The sequence below is a fragment of the Nerophis lumbriciformis genome, linkage group LG22, assembly GCF_033978685.3.
Source record: "Nerophis lumbriciformis linkage group LG22, RoL_Nlum_v2.1, whole genome shotgun sequence".
Taxonomy (NCBI): Eukaryota; Metazoa; Chordata; class Actinopteri; order Syngnathiformes; family Syngnathidae; genus Nerophis; species Nerophis lumbriciformis.
This window is the reverse complement of record NC_084569.2, coordinates 27,768,502-27,791,042: the sequence shown is the minus strand read 5'-3', so window position 1 is coordinate 27,791,042 and position 22,541 is coordinate 27,768,502. Positions and strand designations below refer to the sequence as shown.

The following is a 22,541-nucleotide window of genomic DNA, read 5'->3' as shown; positions in this document are numbered from 1 at the left end:
ACACCCCCATACCATCACAGATGCTGGCTTTTCAACCTTGCGCCTATAACAATTCAAAGCCGACGGCGTTTCTGGGTGTTGTTGATAAACGGTTTTCGCCTTCCATAGGAGACTTTTAACTTGCACTTACAGATGTAGCGACCAACTGTAGTTACTGACAGTGGGTTTCTGAAGTGTTCCTGAGCCCATGTGGTGATATCCTTTACACACTGATGTCGCTTGTTGATGCAGTACAGCCTGAGGGATCGAAGGTCACGGGCTTAGCTGCTTACGTTCAGTGATTTCTCCAGATGCTCTGAACCCTTTGATGATATTACGGACCGTAGATGGTGAAATCCCTAAATTCCTTGCAATAGCTGGTTGAGAAAAGTTTTTCTTAAACTGTTCAACAATTTGCTCACACATTTGTTGACAAAGTGGTGACCCTCGCCCCATCCTTGTTTGTGAATGACTGAGCATTTCATGGAATCTACTTTTATACCCAATCATGGCACCCACCTGTTCCCAATTTTCCTGTTCACCTGTGGGATGTTCCAAATAAGTGTTTGATGAGCATTCCTCAACTTTATCAGTATGTATTGCCACCTTTCCCAACTTCTTTGTCACGTGTTGCTGGCATCAAATTCTAAAGTTAATGATTATTTGCAAAAAAAAAAATGTTTATCAGTTTGAACATCAAATATGTTGTCTTTGTAGCATATTCAACTGAATATGGGTTGAAAATTATTTGCAAATCATTGTATTTCGTTTATATTTACATCTAACACAATTTCCCAACTCATATGGAAACGGGGTTTGTACATACATATATACCGTATATTTCGGACTATAAGTCGCTCCGGAGTATAAGTCGCACCGGCCGAAAATGCACAATAAAGAAGGAAAAAAACATATGTAAGTCGCACTGGAGTATAAGTCGCATTTTTGGGGGAAATTTATTTGATAAAACTCAACACCAAGAATAGACATTTGAAAGGCAATTTAAAATAAATAAAGAATAGTGAACAACAGGCTGAATAAGTGTACGTTATATGAGGCATAAATAACCAACTGAGAACGTGCCTGGTATGTTAACGTAACATATTCAAATAACTATAACATATAGAACATGCTATACGTTTACCAAACAATCTGTCACTCCTAATCGCTAAATCCGATGAAATCTTATACGTCTAGTCTCTTACGTGAATGAGCTAAATAATATTATTTGATATTTTACGGTAATGTGTTAATAATTTCACACATGAGTCGTTCCTGAGTATAAGTCGCACCCCCGGCCAAACTATGAAATAAACTGCGACTTATAGTCCGAAAAATACGGTAGTGTTGGCCCTCGACCAAATTTTTCCAGCCCAATGTGGCCCCCAAATCAAAAAGTTTGGACACCCCTGCTGTAGGTCGTAGACAAGATGAAAAAAGATGTGACGAATCTTTGACTCCCATTTATCTTTGAGATGCTGTGTTCTTGACCTGCTGACCTCTTCTCACTACAGATGCTCCAAAGTCTCCAGGCTCGGTCAGTCGTCCGTCCGCCAACCAGCGCCGCATCGCAGCGCTGGAACGTCAGCTCAACATCGAGCTGAAGGTCAAACAGGGGGCAGAGAACATGATTCCCATTTACGCTAACGGAGCTACAAAGGTAATCATTTTTTAACTACAACAAGGAAAACTGCACTTTTTTTTCATGTCATTTTGCCCACCATTCACAATTCTTATGTGAGAAGACACGTATTTCCTTTTTATGTGCATCCTAAATAGGGAAACCCTCCAAAAATATCCAACAATGCTGTATTTACATATTCAATCAAGTTATAGCAACATTGTTATTGAATGCGCTAACATTGAGGAACTACAAAACCAGTGAAGTTGGCACGTTGTGTAAATGGTAAATAAAAACAGAATACAATGATTTGCAAATCTTTTTCAACCTATGTTCAATTGAATAGACTGCAAAGACAAGATATTTAATTTTCGAACTGGAAAACGTTGTTTTTTGCAATTATTAGCTCATTTGGAATTTGATGCATGCAACATGTTTCAAAAAAGCTGACACAAGTGGCAAAAAAGACTGAAAAAGTTAAGGAATATTCATCAAACACTTATTTGGAACATCCCACAGCTGAACAGGCTAATTGGGAACAGGTGGATGCCATGATTGGGTATAAAAGCAGCTTCCATGAAATGCTCAGTCATTCACAAACAAGGATGGGGCGAGGGTCACCACTTTGTCAACAAATCCGTGAGCAAATTGTTTAAGAACAACATTTCTCAACCAGCTATTGCAAGGAATTTAAGAATTTCACCATCTACGGTCCGTAATATCATCAAAAGGTTCAGATAATCAGGAGAAACCACTGCACGTAAGTAGCAAGGCTGAAAACCAACATTGAATGCCTGTGGCCTTTGATCCCTCAGTCGGTACTGCATCAAAAACCAACATCAGTGTGTAAAGGATATCACTACATGGGCACAGGAACACTTCAGAAAACCACTGTCAGTAACTACAGTTTGTCACTACATCTGTAAGTACAAGTTAAAACTCTACGATGCAAAGCCAAAGCCATTTATCAACAACACCCAGAAACGCCGCCCGCTTCACTGGGCCCGAGCTCATCTAAGATGTACTGATGCAAAGTGTAAAAGTGTTCTGTGTTCTACAAGTCCACATTTCAAATTGATTTTGGAAACTGTGGACTTTGTGTCCTCCAGACCAAAGAGGAAAAGAACCATCCGGATTGTTATAGGTGCAAAGTTCAAAAGCCAGCATCTGTGATGTATGGGGGTGTATTAGTGCCCAAGGCATGGGTAACTTACACATCTGTGAAGGCACCATTAATGCTGATAGGTACATACAGGTTTTGGAGCAACATATGTTGCCATCCAAGCAACGTTATCATGGGCGCCCCTGCTTATTTCAACAAGACAATGCCAAGCCACGTGTGACATCAGTGTGGCTTCATAGTAAAAGAGTGTGGGTACTAGACTGGCCTGCCTGTAGTCCAGACCTGTCTCCCATTGACAATGGGTGGCGCAATATGAAGCCTAAAATACCACAACGGAGACCCCGGACTGTTGAATAACTTAAGCTGTACATCAAGCAAGAATGGGAAAGAATTCCACCTGAAAAGCTTCAAAAAGTTCCCAAACATTTAAAAGGAAAGGCCATGTAACACAGTGGTAAAGATGCCCCTGTGACAACTTTTTTGCAATGTGTTGCTGCCATTAAATTCTAAGTTAATGATTATTTTCCAAAAAAATTTAATTTCTCAGTTGGAACATTAAATATATTGTCTTTGCAGTCTATTCAGTTGAATATAAGCTTTTTTTTTTTTGCAAATCATGTATTCTGTTTTTATTTACGAATTGTACAACGTGCCAACTTCACTGGCTTTGGGTTTTGTACTTTTCTAGATTACGCCTTGCTCGGACTGCTCCTCCAACCATAAGCCAGTGGCCAGCTACTAGCTAGCTTGAGCTGCTAATACCACTGCGTCTGCTGTTTTGCCTTTGAGTTGGTAAAAGTTAAATGCTCGGTTATATATCGTGCAACTCACCTGCAAGGGTAGAAGGTTGTGGCACCAAGCCGAGAAGTTGGTCAACTATGAAAATTCACACGCTCAACTCGGCTCTCATAAATAGACCACAGCATAAAGCATTTTTATCTGGGGGGTGAGCATCCTTCTTAATTTAGCAGCTTAAAGAGAGCACAAGTGCTGAAAGATACAACCATCCCATCAGTCGGCAACAGCCCAGTGAGAGCAGACATCATAGTTCACTGTTCTATGATCCTTTATCTGTTGTAGACAGAAGTCGCCTGAGCTGGAATGTATAATAATGCTTAAAATGACTAAAAATACTGTAACTATTACATTGTATCGTGACTGTCACTGTTGAAGGTTTTTTGGGCGCGCATTATAGGTGGAAAAGATTGCATCCCCATTACGTGCATTGTTAACCACCTCTTGCTCGCCGTTTTTTTACCATTCAGAATACACATAAAACGCAAAATACTTGCGGATTATGGGCAAAATTCCCCCCCAAAGTGCATTTAAGTGGATCACTAAAGAACAGCCTGCTTAAGTTGATGTTGACCAACATGCCAAAAGTTGATCTCGTTTGTTGACGTTCAATTTGAGAGCCGTTTGTTTATGCCCAAGTGTTGAACCTAACTAAGTTGCACTAAAAGACAACAGCAACAAAATGAATCAACACCAGGGATGATACTTGAAACCGATTTTCCCGGTTGTTCGATAAGAAAAGAACCGAGTCCTCAGACTCGAATCCCTTTTTGAGAACCGGTACCCGTTATCGAGACCACTATAGTAAAGAAAAAGATTTGGTTCTTTATTCGAATCCCGTCCCGACCAGAAATGCTCCGTGTGACATCACAAGAAATGACGCCACGTAACTCAGTCATTAGGCGCAGATAGCGGAAGCAGGAAAAAAATGGACCAGAAAAAGCGCTCCAAGGTGTAATAAAGTTCAAAACCAAAGGTGTAATCCAATGAATAACTTTCCTGAGAGATTTGAGCAGGGTACAAACACATGACGAACACTTTTACGACCAACCGGAAACATAGCAGCCAGGCTAGCAACGCACCTCCTTTACGGCAGCTGTCGCAATGTTCTTAAAGCAACCGCAGCACATACATATATAAACAACATATATGACATGATCTCCCTTTTTTAACTTTTGTTTTTCTTTCCTTGTAAACAAAACAAAATCACACTGTATATGTGTTGTCTGTCTAATTATAAATATTGCAGACGAGGCGTGTTGGCTGAGTTCTTGACGTTTACTTTCACAGCGTGCGCATAACCTCATTCTTAGCTGCCGGGTGGCAACATGCAACAACACTTTTCGTGGCTACCGCACATGCTCGTCACTCCCGTTGCATGCTGGGTAGTGTCGTTGTTATATTCCCTAGCTCATAACATCACATCTTTCCCCCTATAAAGAAATAATGTTAACTCAATCAAGTGTATTTCTTTTGTTTAGCTTTAACTTTTAATTTTTTAGCATTGTAACCACATTTGCAAAGAACTTTTCTCTTCATAGAATTTTTTTTCAATAAAGAAATAAAGTGCAAAAATGTCAAAGCATCATAACAAACAGTTATGTCAAATAGCAGCAGAAGTGCACTTTTTGGAGCGTTGTATTATTTTCAGTTTTGTGCCCAAGGGACTGATTTTATTTAACACTATTATTATTTATACACCTATAGTGATCACAGAGACAGGTTGTGTTTGTGTTACTGTATATATTTGTTTTTCTGAAAAATCCCACTTAATATACTTTGGGTAACAACAGTCAATATTTATTTATTTTATTTTATTTTATTTTTTTAGGGGGGTAACAGTCAATATTTTTTTATTTATTAGATTTTATTTTTTTCTTATATAATAAAACTGAGCTTTTGTTAAACCAAATGTTGTGTGTTTTTTTCCATATTCAACAACCTATCTGGACTCGATGAGAGAATCGATAAGGAATCTGTTCGATAAGAGGATTCGATAATAGGCTCGAACTCGATAATTTCTTATCAAACATCATCTGCGATATCCTGTTCAATCCAAACAAAGTAAGCTTCAAAATAAAAGCACGGCAGTATTAACCAACCTGGATTGGATCGACCACAGCCCCTAACAAAATACTTTATATAAATATTGATGTTAGCTGTATTGTCATTGTAGTCAATACATGCATCAGCTCTGTCTGACAAAAGTATAGCTCGAAAAGAGTAGAATGTCAACAAATCAATGTTGCAGTATGTTTTTGGTGAAACGACATACAGACCTTCATGTTCTGCTCCATTATGTCTTCTTTGAACGCCTTCGCAGGACAAGAAGTTTCTCCAGACGGCCCAGCAGATGCTGCAGGACAGCAAGACCAAGATCGACATCATCCGCATGCAGATCCGCAAGGCCATGCAGGCCACGGAGCACTCTGAGGACAGCCAATGTACCTTTTTGTTTTTTTTTTTCATCCTCACCTTCTATCGCTCACCCACCTGTCACGCTGCATATTTCATGAGTTACCAATCAATGTTTGCTTCAGAAGCTCACAGTGTCCGCAGTCCAACACACACGCTGACATATACCTCGTCCATTATAGGTTATAGTTTTTATTGATGTTCTGCATCCCCTTGATGTTGGCCGGCAGATAAGAGCTATGCTTCATTTAGAAGAGGTTAGAGATGAGGCAGGGTGGGTCTGGACGGACGCAGGAAGACATGAGGCTGAGAGGACGCTCAAAAAGCTTCATTATGTCTTCTTATTCACACACTTTTCTCATTTTCTTGTAATCAGACAACATTTTTGGTATATTAGATGGAATTGTTTAAGTAAATTACTACAGACACCACACATGAGAGGGTTTAGTGAGTATGAATTGTTTTAGTTGTATTGTAAAACTTACAAACATTGCTTGGAGTGACTCATAAGGAATCCATACGAGTAGAAACGCTATGGACGATTAGAAGACGGAACGGCACTTGTACTTTCGGTTCAAGGCACTAAACAGAAGGAAATACTGTACTGTAATATATACGTTGTGAAATGAATTATTTGCACAAAAATATTTTGTAAATGTTTATTTACATACCTTAATTGTTTTTAAACGGTGTCTATAACACGGCAGTAAAACGGCGGATAAAACAAAACAGAAGTCATCGTCATGGACCCACTCCGCAAGCTAGCTCTCCAATCAGCTAAACAGACTCAATAACTCCTCGGTGACGTTTTGGTGAATTTACAAAAATGAAACAACACAAAAAGAATGTCATTGCTAATTCATAATGCTAACACAGACACTCATAAACGTGTTAGCATATTAGCTAATGCTAACAATGCTAGCGTGACATTACAATAGCATGTACAAATGTGAATGAAAACACTCCTACAGACATCACACATTGTTTAGTGAGTATGAATTGTTTTAGTTGTATTGTAAAACTTACAAACGTTGCTTGGAGTGCCGAATAAGGAATCCATATGAGTAGAAACGCTATGGACGATTAGAAGACGGAACGGCACTTGTACTTTCGGTTCAATGCACTAAACAGAAGGAAATACTGTACTGTAATATATACGTTGTGAAATGAATTATTTGCACAAAAATATTTTGTAAATGTTTATTTACATACCTTAATTGTTTTTAAACGGTGTCTATAACACGGCAGTAAAACGGCAGATCAAACAAAACAGAAGTCATCGTCATGGACCCACTAGCTCCGCAAGCTAGCTCTCCGATCAGCTAAACAGACTCAATAACATTGAGTCTGACGTTTTGGTGAATTTACAAAACTGAAACAATACAAAAGGAATGTCATTTCTAATTCATAATGCTAACACAGACACTCATAACCGTGTTAGCATATTAGCTAATGCTAACAATGCTAGCTTCATGGATTACGATAGCATGTCCAAATATGAATGAAAACACTCCTACAGACATCACACATTGTTTAGTGAGTATGCATTGTTTTAGTTGTATTGTAAAACTTACAAACGTTGCTTGGAGCGACGAATAAGGACTCTATACGAGTAGAAACGCTAAGGACGATTAGACGACGGAACGGCACTTGTACTTCTGGTTCAAGGCACTAAACAGAAGGAAATACTGTTGACGTTCAAACCGCAGCACCTGCAACGACGAACCACCATAGCACACACAATAACACACATATTAAATGTCTTTGTCTGTATTCTATGGGAACTATTTGTTGAATACAAAATATTATGGCCGTTAGCGAAGAAAAATCCATGAATTAGTCGCACCATTTTACAAGCCACAGGGATTGAAGCGTAGAAAAAAAGTAGCGCCGTATAGCCTGGAACATACGGTAATATTCTCCTTACTCTAGGAAGTCAAGTTTTTTAGTGCATAAAGTAAAAATCCCGTCGAATATACCAAAAATGGCCTAGTGGTTAGAGTGTCCGACCTGAGATTGGTAGTCATACCAAAGACTATAAAAATGGGACCCATAACCTCCCTGCTTGGCACTCAGCATCAAGGGTTGGAATTGGGGGTTTAATCACCAAAAATGATTCCCGGGCGCGGCACCGCTGCTGCCCACTGCTCCCCACTGCTCCCCACTGCTCCCCTCACCTCCCAGGGGGTGAACAAGGGAATGGGTGAAATGCAGGGGACACATTTTGCCACACATAGTGTGTGTGTGACAATCATTGGTACTTTAACTTTAACTTTAAATATTGGCTGATTACAAGAACATTTGAAAAGAGGCTGAAAGGACATTAGAGTCAAGGATTTAGGGAACTTTATTGTCATACCGGCACACATGAGACGAAATATAGTACCGAGGTTTAGCCAAAAGAAGTTGCCCAATAGTATTTACATAGTCATTTCAATAGAGTAGGTTGTGTATATATAGGAATAGATTATAAATATAACAGAATCATTCGAATAGATTGTGATCCTGTAGTGCAGTGTTTCTTAACCTGTTGTTGGGCCACAAATATGTGTTTCTCAGCTGTGGTCCGTACTTTTCCACCACCTGTGGCAGTAATGACAAGCTCAAAGAAACAGAAGAAGTCCGGAGCTAAAGTTTTTAAAGCGCAAAAATTAGGACTAAAGTGGTGAAGCTGTATTTTCATTTGGACTTTCATTTTATTGACAGTTTTTTTTAAGAAACATATATATTATTATTATTTATCTTGTTAGAATGTATTTATTTTAGCAATGCATAATTGTATGGAAATGTATTTTTCTTTAGTTTTTATTAGTATTTAACTTAAATTAACAGGTTTTCATATCATTTGACAAGGTTTACCCTGTCAAACTCTAAGCAGGTTAGATACAATTATCGAATACAATTCAAATTCAGTGTTAATATTTGAGTGGGCCCCGGGGCCCTCTGCAGTAGAAAATTGGGCCGCAAAGTAAAAAAGGTGTAGAACCTCAGCTGTAATGCAAATAGAATGTACAAATAACCAAATCAAATAAAAGTTCAGTTTGGGACACATGTGGAACATCCGATACAAAGTGAGCTGTCCTGTCAAATATGTCAGCGATACAGGAGGTCCCTCATGGCACAGTCTCCAAACTATTTGTACCTATTTTATCCAGGTGTGTTCCCACACCTTAAAAAGTCAGTAAGCACTGAAAAATCATTGAACTCCGAAAGGTGCCGTACTCTCCTGCTATATCTTCTTATTCTCTGGCGGAGCAGGTGTGTTATGACTTGTTTATGAGCCACGGTTCATGAGAAAGTGTGAGGGTTGTCGGTGAGGCTAAAGACCACTCTTGTGTCCCAGGCAAACCTGACCTGTGTGGGGTGGAGCTGCGTGTGGAGGAGCTGTGGCATCACTACCGCGTGGAGCACGCCATGGCTGAGGGAGCCAAGAACATTTTGCGACTGCTCGGCGCAGGAAAGGTCCAAGACAAGAAGGCCATGGCCGAGGTCAGAGCTCTTGTTGTTTTTTGGAAAGGCAGGCAATTATTGCTATGACATTTGACCTCTATCAAACTATCATTAGTTTGTTGAACGTGGATTAGGGATAGGCGATATGTATAGGTTAGGGGTGCCCACACTTTTTCTGCAGACGAGCTACTTTTCAATTGACCAGGTGGAGGGGCTCTACCTCATACATATATATAATTTATATTTATTTATTTATGAAAGAGACGTTAACAAGTTAAATGTGTTTAATGATAATACAAGCATGTTTAACACATATAGATTCATTTCTTTCACGAAGACAATAATATAAGTTGTATTACCTGATTCTGATGACTTGCATTGATTGGAATCAGACAGTAGTGATGATAACGTCCACATTTTCAAATGGAGGAGAAAAAAAGTCCTCCTTTCGGTCCAATACCATATGAAAGTGGTTGCTTTTTGCCATCTTATTTGTCCAGCCTCCATACTCCTTTTTATATACTTTACAAGAAATACATTGGCGGCAAACTCCGTAGCTTCCTAGCTTGTGCACGCTAGCTTTCTGAGACTCTTATTTTGCTAGCGCAGGCAGGATGAAGCAGCGCTTTTATTGTGAAGACAGGAACTGTGCGGTCAGTCTTTAGAGTTGTGACGGCGGGTACGACGCAAGAGTCTGTTGAAATAAAAAGTGTTTCTCGCCTTCCTGTCGGTCGTTTTTTCTTAATAATGATCTGTCAGCAGCCAGTGTCATCTCACAAAACCCTATGGGTGCCGTGAATGTCAATCAAGTGACAAAAGTGACGTCTTAGTAAAGATTGATGATCGCTAATTTTTAGGTATGACACACCCTCCGCCATCGACGTAATGGGCACCCCTGGCCTACAATCTATATGGCGATATATTATTAGGCATAATAGAACCACTTCACAACATGTTACTAGGGCTTCTAATTCAGCTAGCATTTTAAACTATTATTGATCTACTTGCTAATTTACTGTTAATATATGCTTATTTTCTGTTTTAAAATGTTCTATCTACACTTCTGTTAAAATGTAATAATCAATTTTTCTTCTGTTGTTTGATACTTTACATTAGTTTTGGATGATACAACCATTATTTTCTTATTTGTTGATTATTTTTGACTACTTTATATATAAAAAATATTAAAAGTTGTGTTTTAGTGGTACAAAAAAATAGTCGTGTTTTCAAATTAGGACTAACGTCAACGATTATCTTTACGATTAGTCGACTAATCGGATAATAAAGCGTGCACATATTTAATGGCTCTAATTTTTACACCGACTTCTAAATGCAGCTTAAGTTACTTTAGGCATGTGCTTACGAACAACAAAGATGACTAATTCATTCATAAATATTTATTTTTACTGTAACTGTGCTACTCTTACAGATGTTACAAAAATGTTAATGGTTATTAATGTTTCCATTTAAAAGAAAGAAAAGGCAAAGTGCTGAAAAAACAATGAACCTTGTTTATGAAATTAAAAAAAAAAGTTAAAATAGCAGCAAAGAAAACAAAACAAAATCTGACTTCCTCAGAAAAAAAAACTATTTTGTGATGTTTAAAAAGCTGCACACTGGTATATTGATTATTGATTAAACTCTTGGCAGTTTTAGCACTCTGATAGACTCAATGTGTAGAGTTGTATATTTGATTAATTCTTAAAATGTTGGCTATTTAATAATAGATTATATGTTTAATCTTATGATACCTTCATTAGGGTGCTTTAAAACGTACTTGAATTGATGTAGACAAAGTTGAGCTGGCTGACTTTGGCTAAAATGAAACAAAAATTATTTTTCAAGTTTATCTCACTCTTAGCTCGCGAGCAAGGTAGAAGCTAACACTCTTACCGAGACCCGGCGGAAGTGTCGCTGTCTCTTAGCAGCGACACGCAAAAGTAGTCGCTCTGTTTGTTGGTCCTTTTTTTGTTTTATTCTGTCTTGTCATGTGCGATCAGTGTTTTGTGTTATCATCATGAACTAATGAAATAATGAACTAACAGTTGCCTAGTGGTTACCTGCGCAGTGGCCCTGAGATCAGTAGGTCGTGATTTCAAACCCCGGCCGAGTCATACCAAAGACTATAACAATGGGACCCATTACCTCCCTGCTTGACACTCAGCATCAAGGGTTGGAATTGGGGGTTTAATCACCAAAAATGATTCCCGGGCGTGGCCCCTGCTACTGCTCACTGCTCTACTCATCTCCCAGGTGGTGATCAAGGGTGATGGGTCAAATGCAGAGAATAATTTCGCCACACCAAGTGTGTGTGTGACAATCATGGGTACTTTAACTTAACTTTTAATGAGTGCACAGGCTTTGTGTAAGACTATTGCTAAGTAGTCTACCAACTTAAACATGACTACAAACAAAACAGAGACTCTGGAGGAGCTCTGCATGGCGTTGCCCGAGGGACAGTCACAGCTGAGGACCGACAGCGTGTGTAGCAGCCAGCAGCCCCGCTCACTGCAATACGGTCGTGACTTTCTTATCCGCTGTAGAGGCTCAAAAGTCGGGACCCTGCCAGCTGGCATTCCGCCAAAGATCTGCAAACCGAGAGTCCGGCATGTACGAGGAAGCCACGCACGGTGGTGCTAGGAGCGGTCTCGACAAGGAAGCGAGGGCGGAGAGAAGGAGTGCGACAGCGGCTCCGCCGACTTGGATTACGCCACTTACCCCTTCCCTCCATCGTCCTCAGTAACGCACAATCACTGAGAAACAAAAGTAGACGAGCTTCAAGCTCATATAAAGTGCATATCCGAATACAAGAACGCTTGTGTGATTGCACTAACGGAGACGTGGTTAAAGGATCACGACTTGAACCAGGACCTGGAAATCACTGGTATTCGGGCAGCCTTTTCGGCTGGACAGAGACGCACACCTGACAGGTAAAACACTGGGAGGAGGCGTGTGCTTGTATGTGAACCCAGCCTGGTGCAAGACTGTCACGGTGCGGGAAACTATATGAAGCCCCGACACTGAACTTTTAAGTGTCTCACTGCGGCCGTCTTATTTACCGCGAGAAATCCCACACCTGTTTATGACAGTTGTCTACATCCACCCCAGAGCTAATATGGGAGAGGCAACGTCCACTATTGTTAAACTTGTGCACCGTCTTCAAACCATCAGCCCATCTTCTATTGGGAGATTTTAATTCATGTAGCCTTAAGAAGTCCCTAGGTCACTTTCACCAGTATGTAACCTGCCCAACTAGGCATGGACAAATTCTGGACCTGTGCTATGGCACCATAAAATACGCCTACAAATCCTACGGACTAGCACCATTAGGTTCATTTGATCACAACAGCATCTTTCTGGCCCCTGTGTATAAACCAGCCCTCAAGAGAGGAAAAGTGAAGTGCAAGGAGGTGGCTGTGTGAACAGAGGGCTCTATTCGTGAACTAAATGGTTGCTATGACAATACCAATTGGGATGTTTTTAAAGACTCTTGTAAGGACTTGAACGAACTGAGTGACACTGTGACAAGTTATATTACAAACCCCGTTTCCATATGAGTTGGGAAATTGTGTTAGATGTAAATATAAATGGAATACAATGATTTGCAAATCCTTTTCAACCCATATTCAATTGAATGCACTACCAAGACAAGATATTTGATGTTCAAACTCATAAACTTTTTTTTTTTTTTTGCAAATAATAATTAACTTAGAATTTCATGGCTGCAACACATGCCAAAGTAGTTGGGAAAGGGCATGTTCACCACTGTGTTACATGGCCTTTCCTTTTAACAACACTCAGTAAACTTTTAGGAATGAGGAGACACATTTTTTAAGCTTCTCAGGTGGAATTCTTTCCCATTCTTGCTTGATGTACAGCTTAAGTTGTTCAACAGTCCGGGGGTCTCCGTTGTGGTATTTTAGGCTTCATAATGCGCCACACATTTTCAATGGGAGACAGGTCTGGACTACAGGCAGGCCAGTCTAGTACCCGCACTCTTTTACTATGAAGCCATGTTGATGTAACACGTGGCTTGGCATTGTCTTGCTAAAATAAGCAGGGGCGTCCATGGTAACGTTGCTTGGATGGCAACATATGTTGCTCCAAAACCTGTACTGTATGTACCTTTCAGCATTAATGGCGCCTTCACAGATGTGTGAGTTACCCATGTATTGGGCACTAATACACCCACATACCATCACATATTCAACTGTTAAAATGATTTGCAAATCATTGTATTCCGCTTATATTTACATCTAACACAATTTCCCAACTCATATGGAAACGGGGTTTGTAAATGCTGTGCTACTATCAAAGTACTTTCAAGGGCCATTGATCAGATTTACTAAATGGATGTATTTCGGGATCCAAACTACAGAGGCCATTGAAGTTCTGTACCTACTTGGATGTTCTGTATGACTTTTAGGCACAATGTGGTCTGAGCGAGTCGTCCCAGCGCTTGGACCTTCTCAGGTGCTCCTTGGAGCAGCGGCTACTAGAACTCCCAGAGGACCACCCCAAAGCCTGTCTGATCAAGGAGGAGCTGGCGTTGGCGTCTTCTTCCGCCTTCAGCTCGCGTCACAGCACCCCTTATGTTCACAACCAGTACAACACCCTGAGTAAACCATCGCCCCTCACAGGTACGACACCAAGCCAGTCTGGCCTCACACTCTGAGCGCTGACACAATTCTTTGTTCAGGAACTCTTCAGGTGCATCTTCTGGGGTGTGTCGGGCTGCCAGAGGTTGTCCCCGGCAGGAGCAAAGGGACTCCCGTGCTTCTCCCTTCTTACTGTCCTGGAGATGGCCGTTCCTTTAAACTGAGTGGCCTCTACAGCCGCAGCAGCATGAGCCTAAAGATCCCTGGCAAGAACGAGGAGCTGTCTTGTAAGTGTTTGCTAAAATTATAATTTGCCCATGAATAGAAATTCCAATTATACTCTCTAGATCAGGGGTGTCCAAAATACAGTCTGCAGGCCGCCTGTCAGCGTCTTAAATTTGGTCCGCGAGACGCTATGAGTTCATCTCGCCATTGCACCGTCATATTAATCTTAAATATCAGGCGGTTCCTGAATGCTATGTATTTGCTCCCATCTTGTGGACAATGTGAATAAATCAGATTAATGACCCTTGACAGTACTTTGAAATAATGGCACAGCATTTACTTATATGACACAATCCAAACAACCTTCCCTTGTTTCCACCATCACTGATGGTGGAAACTTTACACTAGACTTCAGGCAACGTGGATCCTGTGCCTCTCCTGTCTTCCTCCAGACTCTGGGACCTCGATTTCCAAAGGAAATGCAAAATTTGCATGGTTGGGTGATGGTTTGGGGTGCCATGTCATCTGCTGGTGTCGGTCCACTCTGTTTCCTGAGATCCAGGGTCAACGCAGCCGTCTACCAGCAAGTTTTAGAGCACTTCATGCTTCCTGCTGCTGACCTGCTCTATGGAGATGGAGATTTCAAGTTCCAACAGGACTTGGCGCCTGCACACAGCGCAAAATCTACCCGTGCCTGGTTTACGGACCATGGTATTTCTGTTCTAAATTGGCCCGCCAACTCCCCTGACCTTAGCCCCATAGAAAATCTGTGGGGTATTGTGAAAAGGAAGATGCAGAATGCCAGACCCAAAAACGCAGAAGAGTTGAAGGCTACTATCAGAGCAACCTGGGCTCTCATAACACCTGAGCAGTGCCAGAAACTCATCGACTCCATGCCACGCCGCATTAACGCAGTAATTGAGGCAAAAGGAGCTCCAACCAAGTATTGAGTATTGTACATGCTCATATTTTTCATTTTCATACTTTTCAGTTGGCCAACATTTCTAAAAATCCCTTTTTTGTATTAGCCTTAAGTAATATTCTAATTTTGTGACACACGGAATTTTGGATTTTCATTTGTTGCCACTTCAAATCATCAAAATTAAATGAAATAAACATTTGAATGCATCAGTCTGTGTGCAATGAATAAATATAATGTACAAGTTACACCTTTTGAATGCAATTACTGAAATAAATCAAGTTTTTCAAAATATTCTAATTTACTGGCTTTTACCTGTGTATATATATATATATATATATATATATGTATATGTGTATATATACTGTATGTATAGTTACTTTACATGCAGTCCCGTTTTTTAGCCTAATGCGGCCCCTCGTGCAAAACGTTTGCACACCCCTGCTCTAAATGAAGCAGAAAAAATGTTGTGACTGCAAGAATGAACAAAATGCTCACAGTTATCTGCAGCACAAAAGCTTTAATTATGTCCACCATGGAGATTATAATCGTCTACAAGTCCCCTCAATAGACTGAGTGCATTGCTTTTCAATCAAGATTGGAAAATTCCTTATCTGCTGTTTAGCAGATAAGGAATTTTCCAATCTTGATTTGAACAAAAAAACAACATTTTACGGCAATTATTGCAACCAACAGAAGATTGGGAAAAAAATGGAACTCCTGGAGTTGGTGTCATGTTGATCTTACTCAGACCACAAACTAGTTTTAATTTTCCTGAGGGAACTCTCCTGAAGGAATCAATAAAGTACTATCTATCTATCTATCTATCTAGTTGGATCTCCACAAAGTTACTAATAAAAAATGCATAAAAAATAAAAATAATTATAATAATACATTTTAAAAAAACTAGTTGGATCAACAGCACCTCTGCTGGTTGCATACAAGTAGTGTACACTGTTTTTCCTCCCTTCTTCAAGACACTCAACAATGAATCAATTCAACACAATTCTTATTTAGTCCAATATTTTGCCATCCTGACGAGGGATGTATATCGTTAAGAATTTATCGATATTCTTTATCATTACCGGTATTTATGGATATTTGGTGTCAGTAAAGATTTTAAAAATGCATTTTTATGACAATTTTTATTGGCACAAGAAGTTAACATCATGTCACACCTCAAAGCAGACAAACATGGACAAAGATAAGACCTTCTGGAGGAAAGTTTTGTGTTCAGATGAAACAAAAATGTAGCTGTTTAGCCACAATACCCAGCAATATGTTTGGAGGAGAGAAGGTGAGGCCTTTAATCCCAGGAAAACCATTCCTACCGTCAAGCATGGTGGTGGTAGTATTATGCTCTGGGCCTGTTTTGCTGCCAATGGAACTGGTGCTTTACAGAGAGTAAATGGGACAATGAAATGGGAGGTTTACCTCCAAATTCTTCAGGACAACCTAAAATCATCAGCCCGGAGGTTGGGTCTTGGGCGCAGTTGGGTGTTCCAACAGGACAATGACCCCAAACACACACCAAAAGTGGTAAAGGAATGGCTAAATCAGGCTAGAATTAAGGTTTTAGAATGGCCTTCCCAAAGTCGTGACTTTGTGGACAATGCTGAAGAAACAAGTCCATGTCAGAAAACCAACAAATTTAGCTGAACTGCACCAATTTTGTCAAGAGGAGTCGTCAAAAATTCAACCAGAAGCTTGTGGATGGCTACCAAAAACGCCTTGCAGTGAAACTTGCCAAGGGACATGTAACCAAATATTAACATTGCTGTTTGTATACTTTTGACCCAGCAGATTTTGTCACATTTTCATTAGACCCATAACAAATTCATAAAACAACCAAACTTCACAAGTATGTGCTCAAATCACTCTAACACAAAAAAATAACAGTTATAGAAATTATTGGAAACTCAAGACAGCATGACATAATGTCCTTCACAAGTGTATGTAAACTTTTGATCGTGACTATATATATATATATATATATATATATATATATATATATATATATATATATATATATATATATATATATATATATATATATATATATATATATATATAATGTGTGTGTACATATTATATTAAAATGATGTTTATATAATTTCTATAATTGGATATGTCGTGACAACCTTCTTAAAGTTTTGTAATCAATCAGAAATATAAGACAACTAAAATGCGCCAAACATGGATAAGTGTGGAGAGTGTTTTGCTTTTTTCCCATCATGCACTCTAATGGGTTTAATTTTGAATTTTTGTCTGGTGTTTGGACGTTTTTCATAATATCCACAAAGTACAGTGAGTAGGTTGTGTTATGTGTGACCATGTGTGTTGCCCTTTACGTTAGTTGCATTTTTTTTTGGCACCATGACTAGGGAAGGTTGTTTGGATTGTGTCATTTAAGTAAATGCTGTTCTACTAATCCAGAGTACTTTCAAGGGTAATTGATCAGATTTACTCAGATTGTCTACAAGGTGGTAGCAAATATGTAGCATTCAGAGACTGCCTGGTATTTAGGTTTAATTTGAGAGCACTCCACGGTGCAATGCTTTGTTGAACTCATGATGTCTTGTGGGCAAATTTGAAAAGGCTGGCGTTCCTCACTTGGCCTGTGGGCTGGAGTTTGGGCAACCCTGCGCTAATTTCACATGTTGGAAAAGCGTTACTAATTGGTGCACATTCCAAATAGCTTGTTTGCAGGAAGTATTAAGGAAGGCAAGATTGTTTTATAAATATCCCTGCAATGCCTTCACGGTTTGAGTTCAAATTTTCAGGACTTATACAGATCCCAAATACACAAAAACATTTACCAATAGGTAAGAAAAGCTGGTTTTGCATAATTGATCTCCTTTAAATATGTAATTAGGGATGTTTACTGAATTCAGTAGTTATATAGGCACTGATGTCATTTTGTCGGTACTACCGGGTATATATTCACGTAAAATGAAACGGAGCAATATTTTGACACTTTTGTTGCACGTGGTCATATCTGGTTGTAAACCTGGCTGGTTCAAACAAAGACTGCCCCTGGGTAATGTTACAATTTTCCAAACCCAAAAAGAAAGTATGCCTGATAAAAAACACTCGATCCTACAGTAAGGCTCCACTTTTCAAAATGTGCTAGCTTGATGCTAATTTACATTGGATTTGCCATAGACGTGCTACTTATTAGCACTGGCGATTTTACATGGCAATTTAAATGCCAACAAATTGGGAAATTAAAACTGCGATGAATGTTACAATCAAACAGCTGGTGTGTATCAAATACGATACTTACAGTATTAACACTTTGTAGGATTCAACAAAAGAAAAGACTGGCACATTCAACTAAATGGCAAATGCCACTTCCTGTCCGTGGTCTAAACCAGTGGTTCTCAAATGGGGGTACGCGTACCCCTGGGGGTACTTGAAGGTATGCCAAGGGGTACGTGAGATTTTTTTTAAATATTCTAAAAATAGCAACAATTAAAAAATCCTTTATAAATATATTTATTGAATAATACTTCAACAAAATATGAATGTAAGTTCATAAACTCAGTGAAACACAAGCTCAGGTTTCTCACTAAAATGTATGTCAAAAAGAACTGTGAAAAGAAATGCAACAATGCAATATTCAGTGTTGACAGCTAGATTTTTTGTGGACATGTTCCATAAATATTGATGTTAAAGATTTATTTTTTTGTGAATAAATGTTTAGAATTAAGTTCATGAATCCAGATGGATCTCTATTACAATCCCCAAAGAGGGCACTTTACGTTGATGATTACTTCTATGTGTAGAAATCTTTATTTATAATTGAATCACTTGTTTATATTTCAACAAGTTTTTAGTTATTTTTATATCTTTGTTTCCAAATAGTTCAAGAAAGACCACTACAAATGAGCAATATTTTGCACTGTTATACAATTTAATAAATCAGAAACTGATGACATAGTGCTGTATTTTACTTCTTTATCTCTTTTTTTCAACCAAAAATGCTTTGCTCTGATTAGGGGGTACTTGAATTAAAAACATTTTCACAGGGGGTACATCACTGAAAAAAGGTTGAGAACCACTGGTCTAAACACTACCACCGTCTTGCAATTTAACTGCACGCAAAATCTACTACAGTATATAATGTACTTGCAAATGAGTCAGGAATGTAAGAAAACAATATGTAACAACTGTTATCTGTATCAGCTCACATGCTACATGAACAACATGTGTTTTATTAATAACCAAATGAGCATTTATGAACACATGAACACACTCAAAAGGAATACAAATTGGTAATGTTGAGTACTGGTATCCACTCCGAGGTACTGTTTATCTATACTGTACAGTTTGTCCTTTAGATCAGGAGTGTACTTTTTTCACCATGTACTAAAAAAAATTAAAGTTTTCGGGGTCCGTTTTGACAGTTCTTACAAAAAGGTATAACCCAGCGGTGCCCGTTACGTCGATTGCGAGATACCGGTCGATGGCGGAGGGTGTGTCAGTCGATCGCCAGCCAGGCATTGAAAAATATAAATCTAAACATTAGCGATCATCAATCTTCACCAAGATGTCACTTTTGTCACTTGATTGACATTCACGGCACCCGAGGGTCTTGTGAGATGACACCGGCTGCTGCGAGCTCATTATTAAGAAAAAAATTACCGACAGGAAGGCGGGAAACACTTTTTATTTCAACTCTCGTGCCGTACCGCCCGTCAAAACTCTAAAGACAGACTGAAAATAAGAGTCTCAGAAAGCTAGCGCAAAGCTACGGAGTTGACCGCTAATGTATTTCTTGTAAAGTGTATAAAAAGGAGTATGGAAGCTGGACAAATAAGATGGCAAAAACCAACCACTTTCATGTGGTATTGGACCGAAAGGAGGACTTTTTTTCTCCCCCATTTAAAAATGGGGACGTTATCATCACTACTGTCTGATTCCAATCAATGCAAGTCATCAGAATCAGGTAATACACCAACTTATATTCTTGTCTTTATGAAAGATAGGAATCTATATGTGTTAAACATGCTTGTATTATCATTAAACACCTTGAACTTGTTAACAAAAACCTCTCTTTCATAAGTAAATAAATGTAAATTATATATATGAATGAGGTAGATCCGGGCAGCACGGTGGTAGAGGGGTTAGTGCATCTGCCTCACAATACGAAGGTCCTGAGTAGTCTTGGGTTCAATCCCGGGCTCGGGATCTTTCTGTGAGGAGTTTGCATGTTCTCCCCGTGACTGCATGGGTTCCCTCCGGGTACTCCGGCTTCCTCCCACCTCCAAAAACAAGCACCTGGGGATAGGTTGATTGGCAGCACTATGTTGACCCTATTGTGTGAATGTGAGTGTGAATGTTGTCTGTCTATCTGTGTTGGCCCTGCGATGAGGTGGCGACTTGGCCAGGGTGTACACCGCCTTCCGCCCGATTGTAGCTGAGATAGGCTCCAGCGCCCCCCGCGACCCCAAAGGGAATAAGCGGTAGAAAATGGATGGATGGAATGAGGTAGATCCCCTCAGCTTGGTCAATTGAAAGGTAGCTCACCTGTGTGGGCACCCCTGGTCTAACCTAACCATGTAGATATGCTGATATGTTAAATAATAGGTTTATTGTTTTAGTTTTCTTGTTTTTTTTACGGAAATGAACACACAGGTCTGGCTAGAAGAATAAAATGTTTATTTCATGTTTTTTTAATAATCAATAAAAATGGAGCTACAGACCACAGATCGCTTCCAAGTCGCACTTTTGACACACACGCTTGAAAGTCTCGCCAGATTTGTTAATCACACCATTAGGTTTTTCCACCGAATCATTTTGAACACTTTTGTGAACATCTTTCCAGATAATTTAGCTTTGTGTTTCTGTGTAAATCACAGCGGACGTGAGCGTGGTGCTGAAGCTGGAGAACACAGTGGTGGGTCAGACCGCTTGGAGAACAGTCGGAGAGCAGGCCTGGGACCAGACCTTCAGCGTCGAGCTGGAGAGGGTGAGTGATGGATTGTGTGCTCCAAATGGGGCTTCACCTTTTTAATAATTGTGTGACATTCTTTAAATCTGCACACGTTCACCATGAAATCAGCTTCAGTCCTGTCAAGGCGGTAACTTATGTTAACGTCCTGTTGTTTCCTTTTGGATTAGTCCCGGGAGATGGAGATTGCCGTGTACTGGAGAGATTACCGCTCCCTGTGTGCTCTGAAGTACTTGAAACTAGAGGAGTTCTTGGACAACCAAAGACACCGAGTCAAACTGGACCTGGAACCACAGGGGCTGATGCTGGCTGAGGTACCAACACACAGTCCACGGCAACACGATATTGAAAGACCGTACTTATATGTGTATATGTATATAATATAATAATAATAACAAGCAATATAGTTACTGTATATGTGCAAGGGATTTTATTTGTCGACATTTACTTTACGTTGCAGTTTTTAACATGTCACTTTTATTCCAGGTCACCTTTTTTAACCCGGTAATAGAGAGAGGACGAAGACTTCAGAGACAGAAGAATGTCTTCTCTAAACAACAAGGTAGGTGGCTAGGACTGAACCTTGGTGTTATCATCAGAGGTGGGTGGAGTCACCTTTAGAGTAATATTACTTCACAGTAATATTACTCAAGGAAAAACAAAAGGTAGTCATCCAAATTCATCCATCCACCCATCCATCTTCTTCCGCTAATCCGAGGTCGGGTCGCGGGGGCAGCAGCCTAAGCAGGGAAGCCCAGAATTCCCTCTCCCCAGACACTTCGTCCAGCTCCTGTCAGGGGATCCCGAGGCGTTCCCAGGCCAGCCGGGAGACATAGTCTTCCTAACATGTCCTGGGTCTTCCCCGTGGCCTCGTACCGGTCGGACGTGCCCTAAATACCTCCCTAGGGAGGCATTCGGGTGGCATCCTGACCAGATGCCCGAACCACCTCATCTGGCTCTTCTCGATGTGGAGGACCAGTGGCTTTACTTTGAGCTCCTCTCTAAGGGAGAGCTTGTCACTCGGCGGAGGAAACTTATTACGGCCGCTTATACCCGTGATCTTGTCATTTCGGTCATAACCCAAAGCTCATGACCATAGGTGAGGATGGGAACGTAGCTCGACCGGTAAAAAGAGAGCTTTGCCTTTCGGCTCAGCTACTTCTTCACCACAACGGATCAATACAGCGTCTGCATTACTGAAGACTCTTACCTCACTCGTGAACAAGACTCCGAGGTACTTGAACTCCTCCACATGGGGCAAGATCTCCTCCCCAACCCGCAGGTGGCACCCTTTTCTGGGCGAGAACCATGGACTCGGACTTGGAGGAGCTGATTCTCATCCCAGTCGCTTCACACTCTGCTCTCTGCTGCAAACCGATCCGGTGAGAGCTGAAGATCCTGGCCAGATGAAGCCATCAGGACCACATCATCTGCAAAAAGCAGAGACCTAACCCTGCAGC

General features: G+C 40.2%; 1 protein-coding gene across 5 annotated transcripts in view; it reads left to right on the top strand.

Moving 5' to 3' along the window:
- Positions 1–22,541, top strand: part of LOC133615207 (serine/threonine-protein kinase N1-like) — a 135,898-nt gene that overhangs the window by 85,358 nt on the left and 27,999 nt on the right. For all 5 annotated transcript variants that reach the window (XM_061973606.2, XM_061973605.2, XM_061973607.2 and 2 more), the window contains exons 3-10: positions 1,494–1,639; positions 5,842–5,962; positions 9,277–9,422; positions 13,810–14,023; positions 14,083–14,268; positions 20,990–21,099; positions 21,252–21,395; positions 21,568–21,643. In XM_061973606.2, the coding sequence (XP_061829590.2) occupies positions 1,494–1,639; positions 5,842–5,962; positions 9,277–9,422; positions 13,810–14,023; positions 14,083–14,268; positions 20,990–21,099; positions 21,252–21,395; positions 21,568–21,643 (1,143 nt within the window). The remainder of the gene's footprint in view (positions 1–1,493; positions 1,640–5,841; positions 5,963–9,276; positions 9,423–13,809; positions 14,024–14,082; positions 14,269–20,989; positions 21,100–21,251; positions 21,396–21,567; positions 21,644–22,541) is intronic.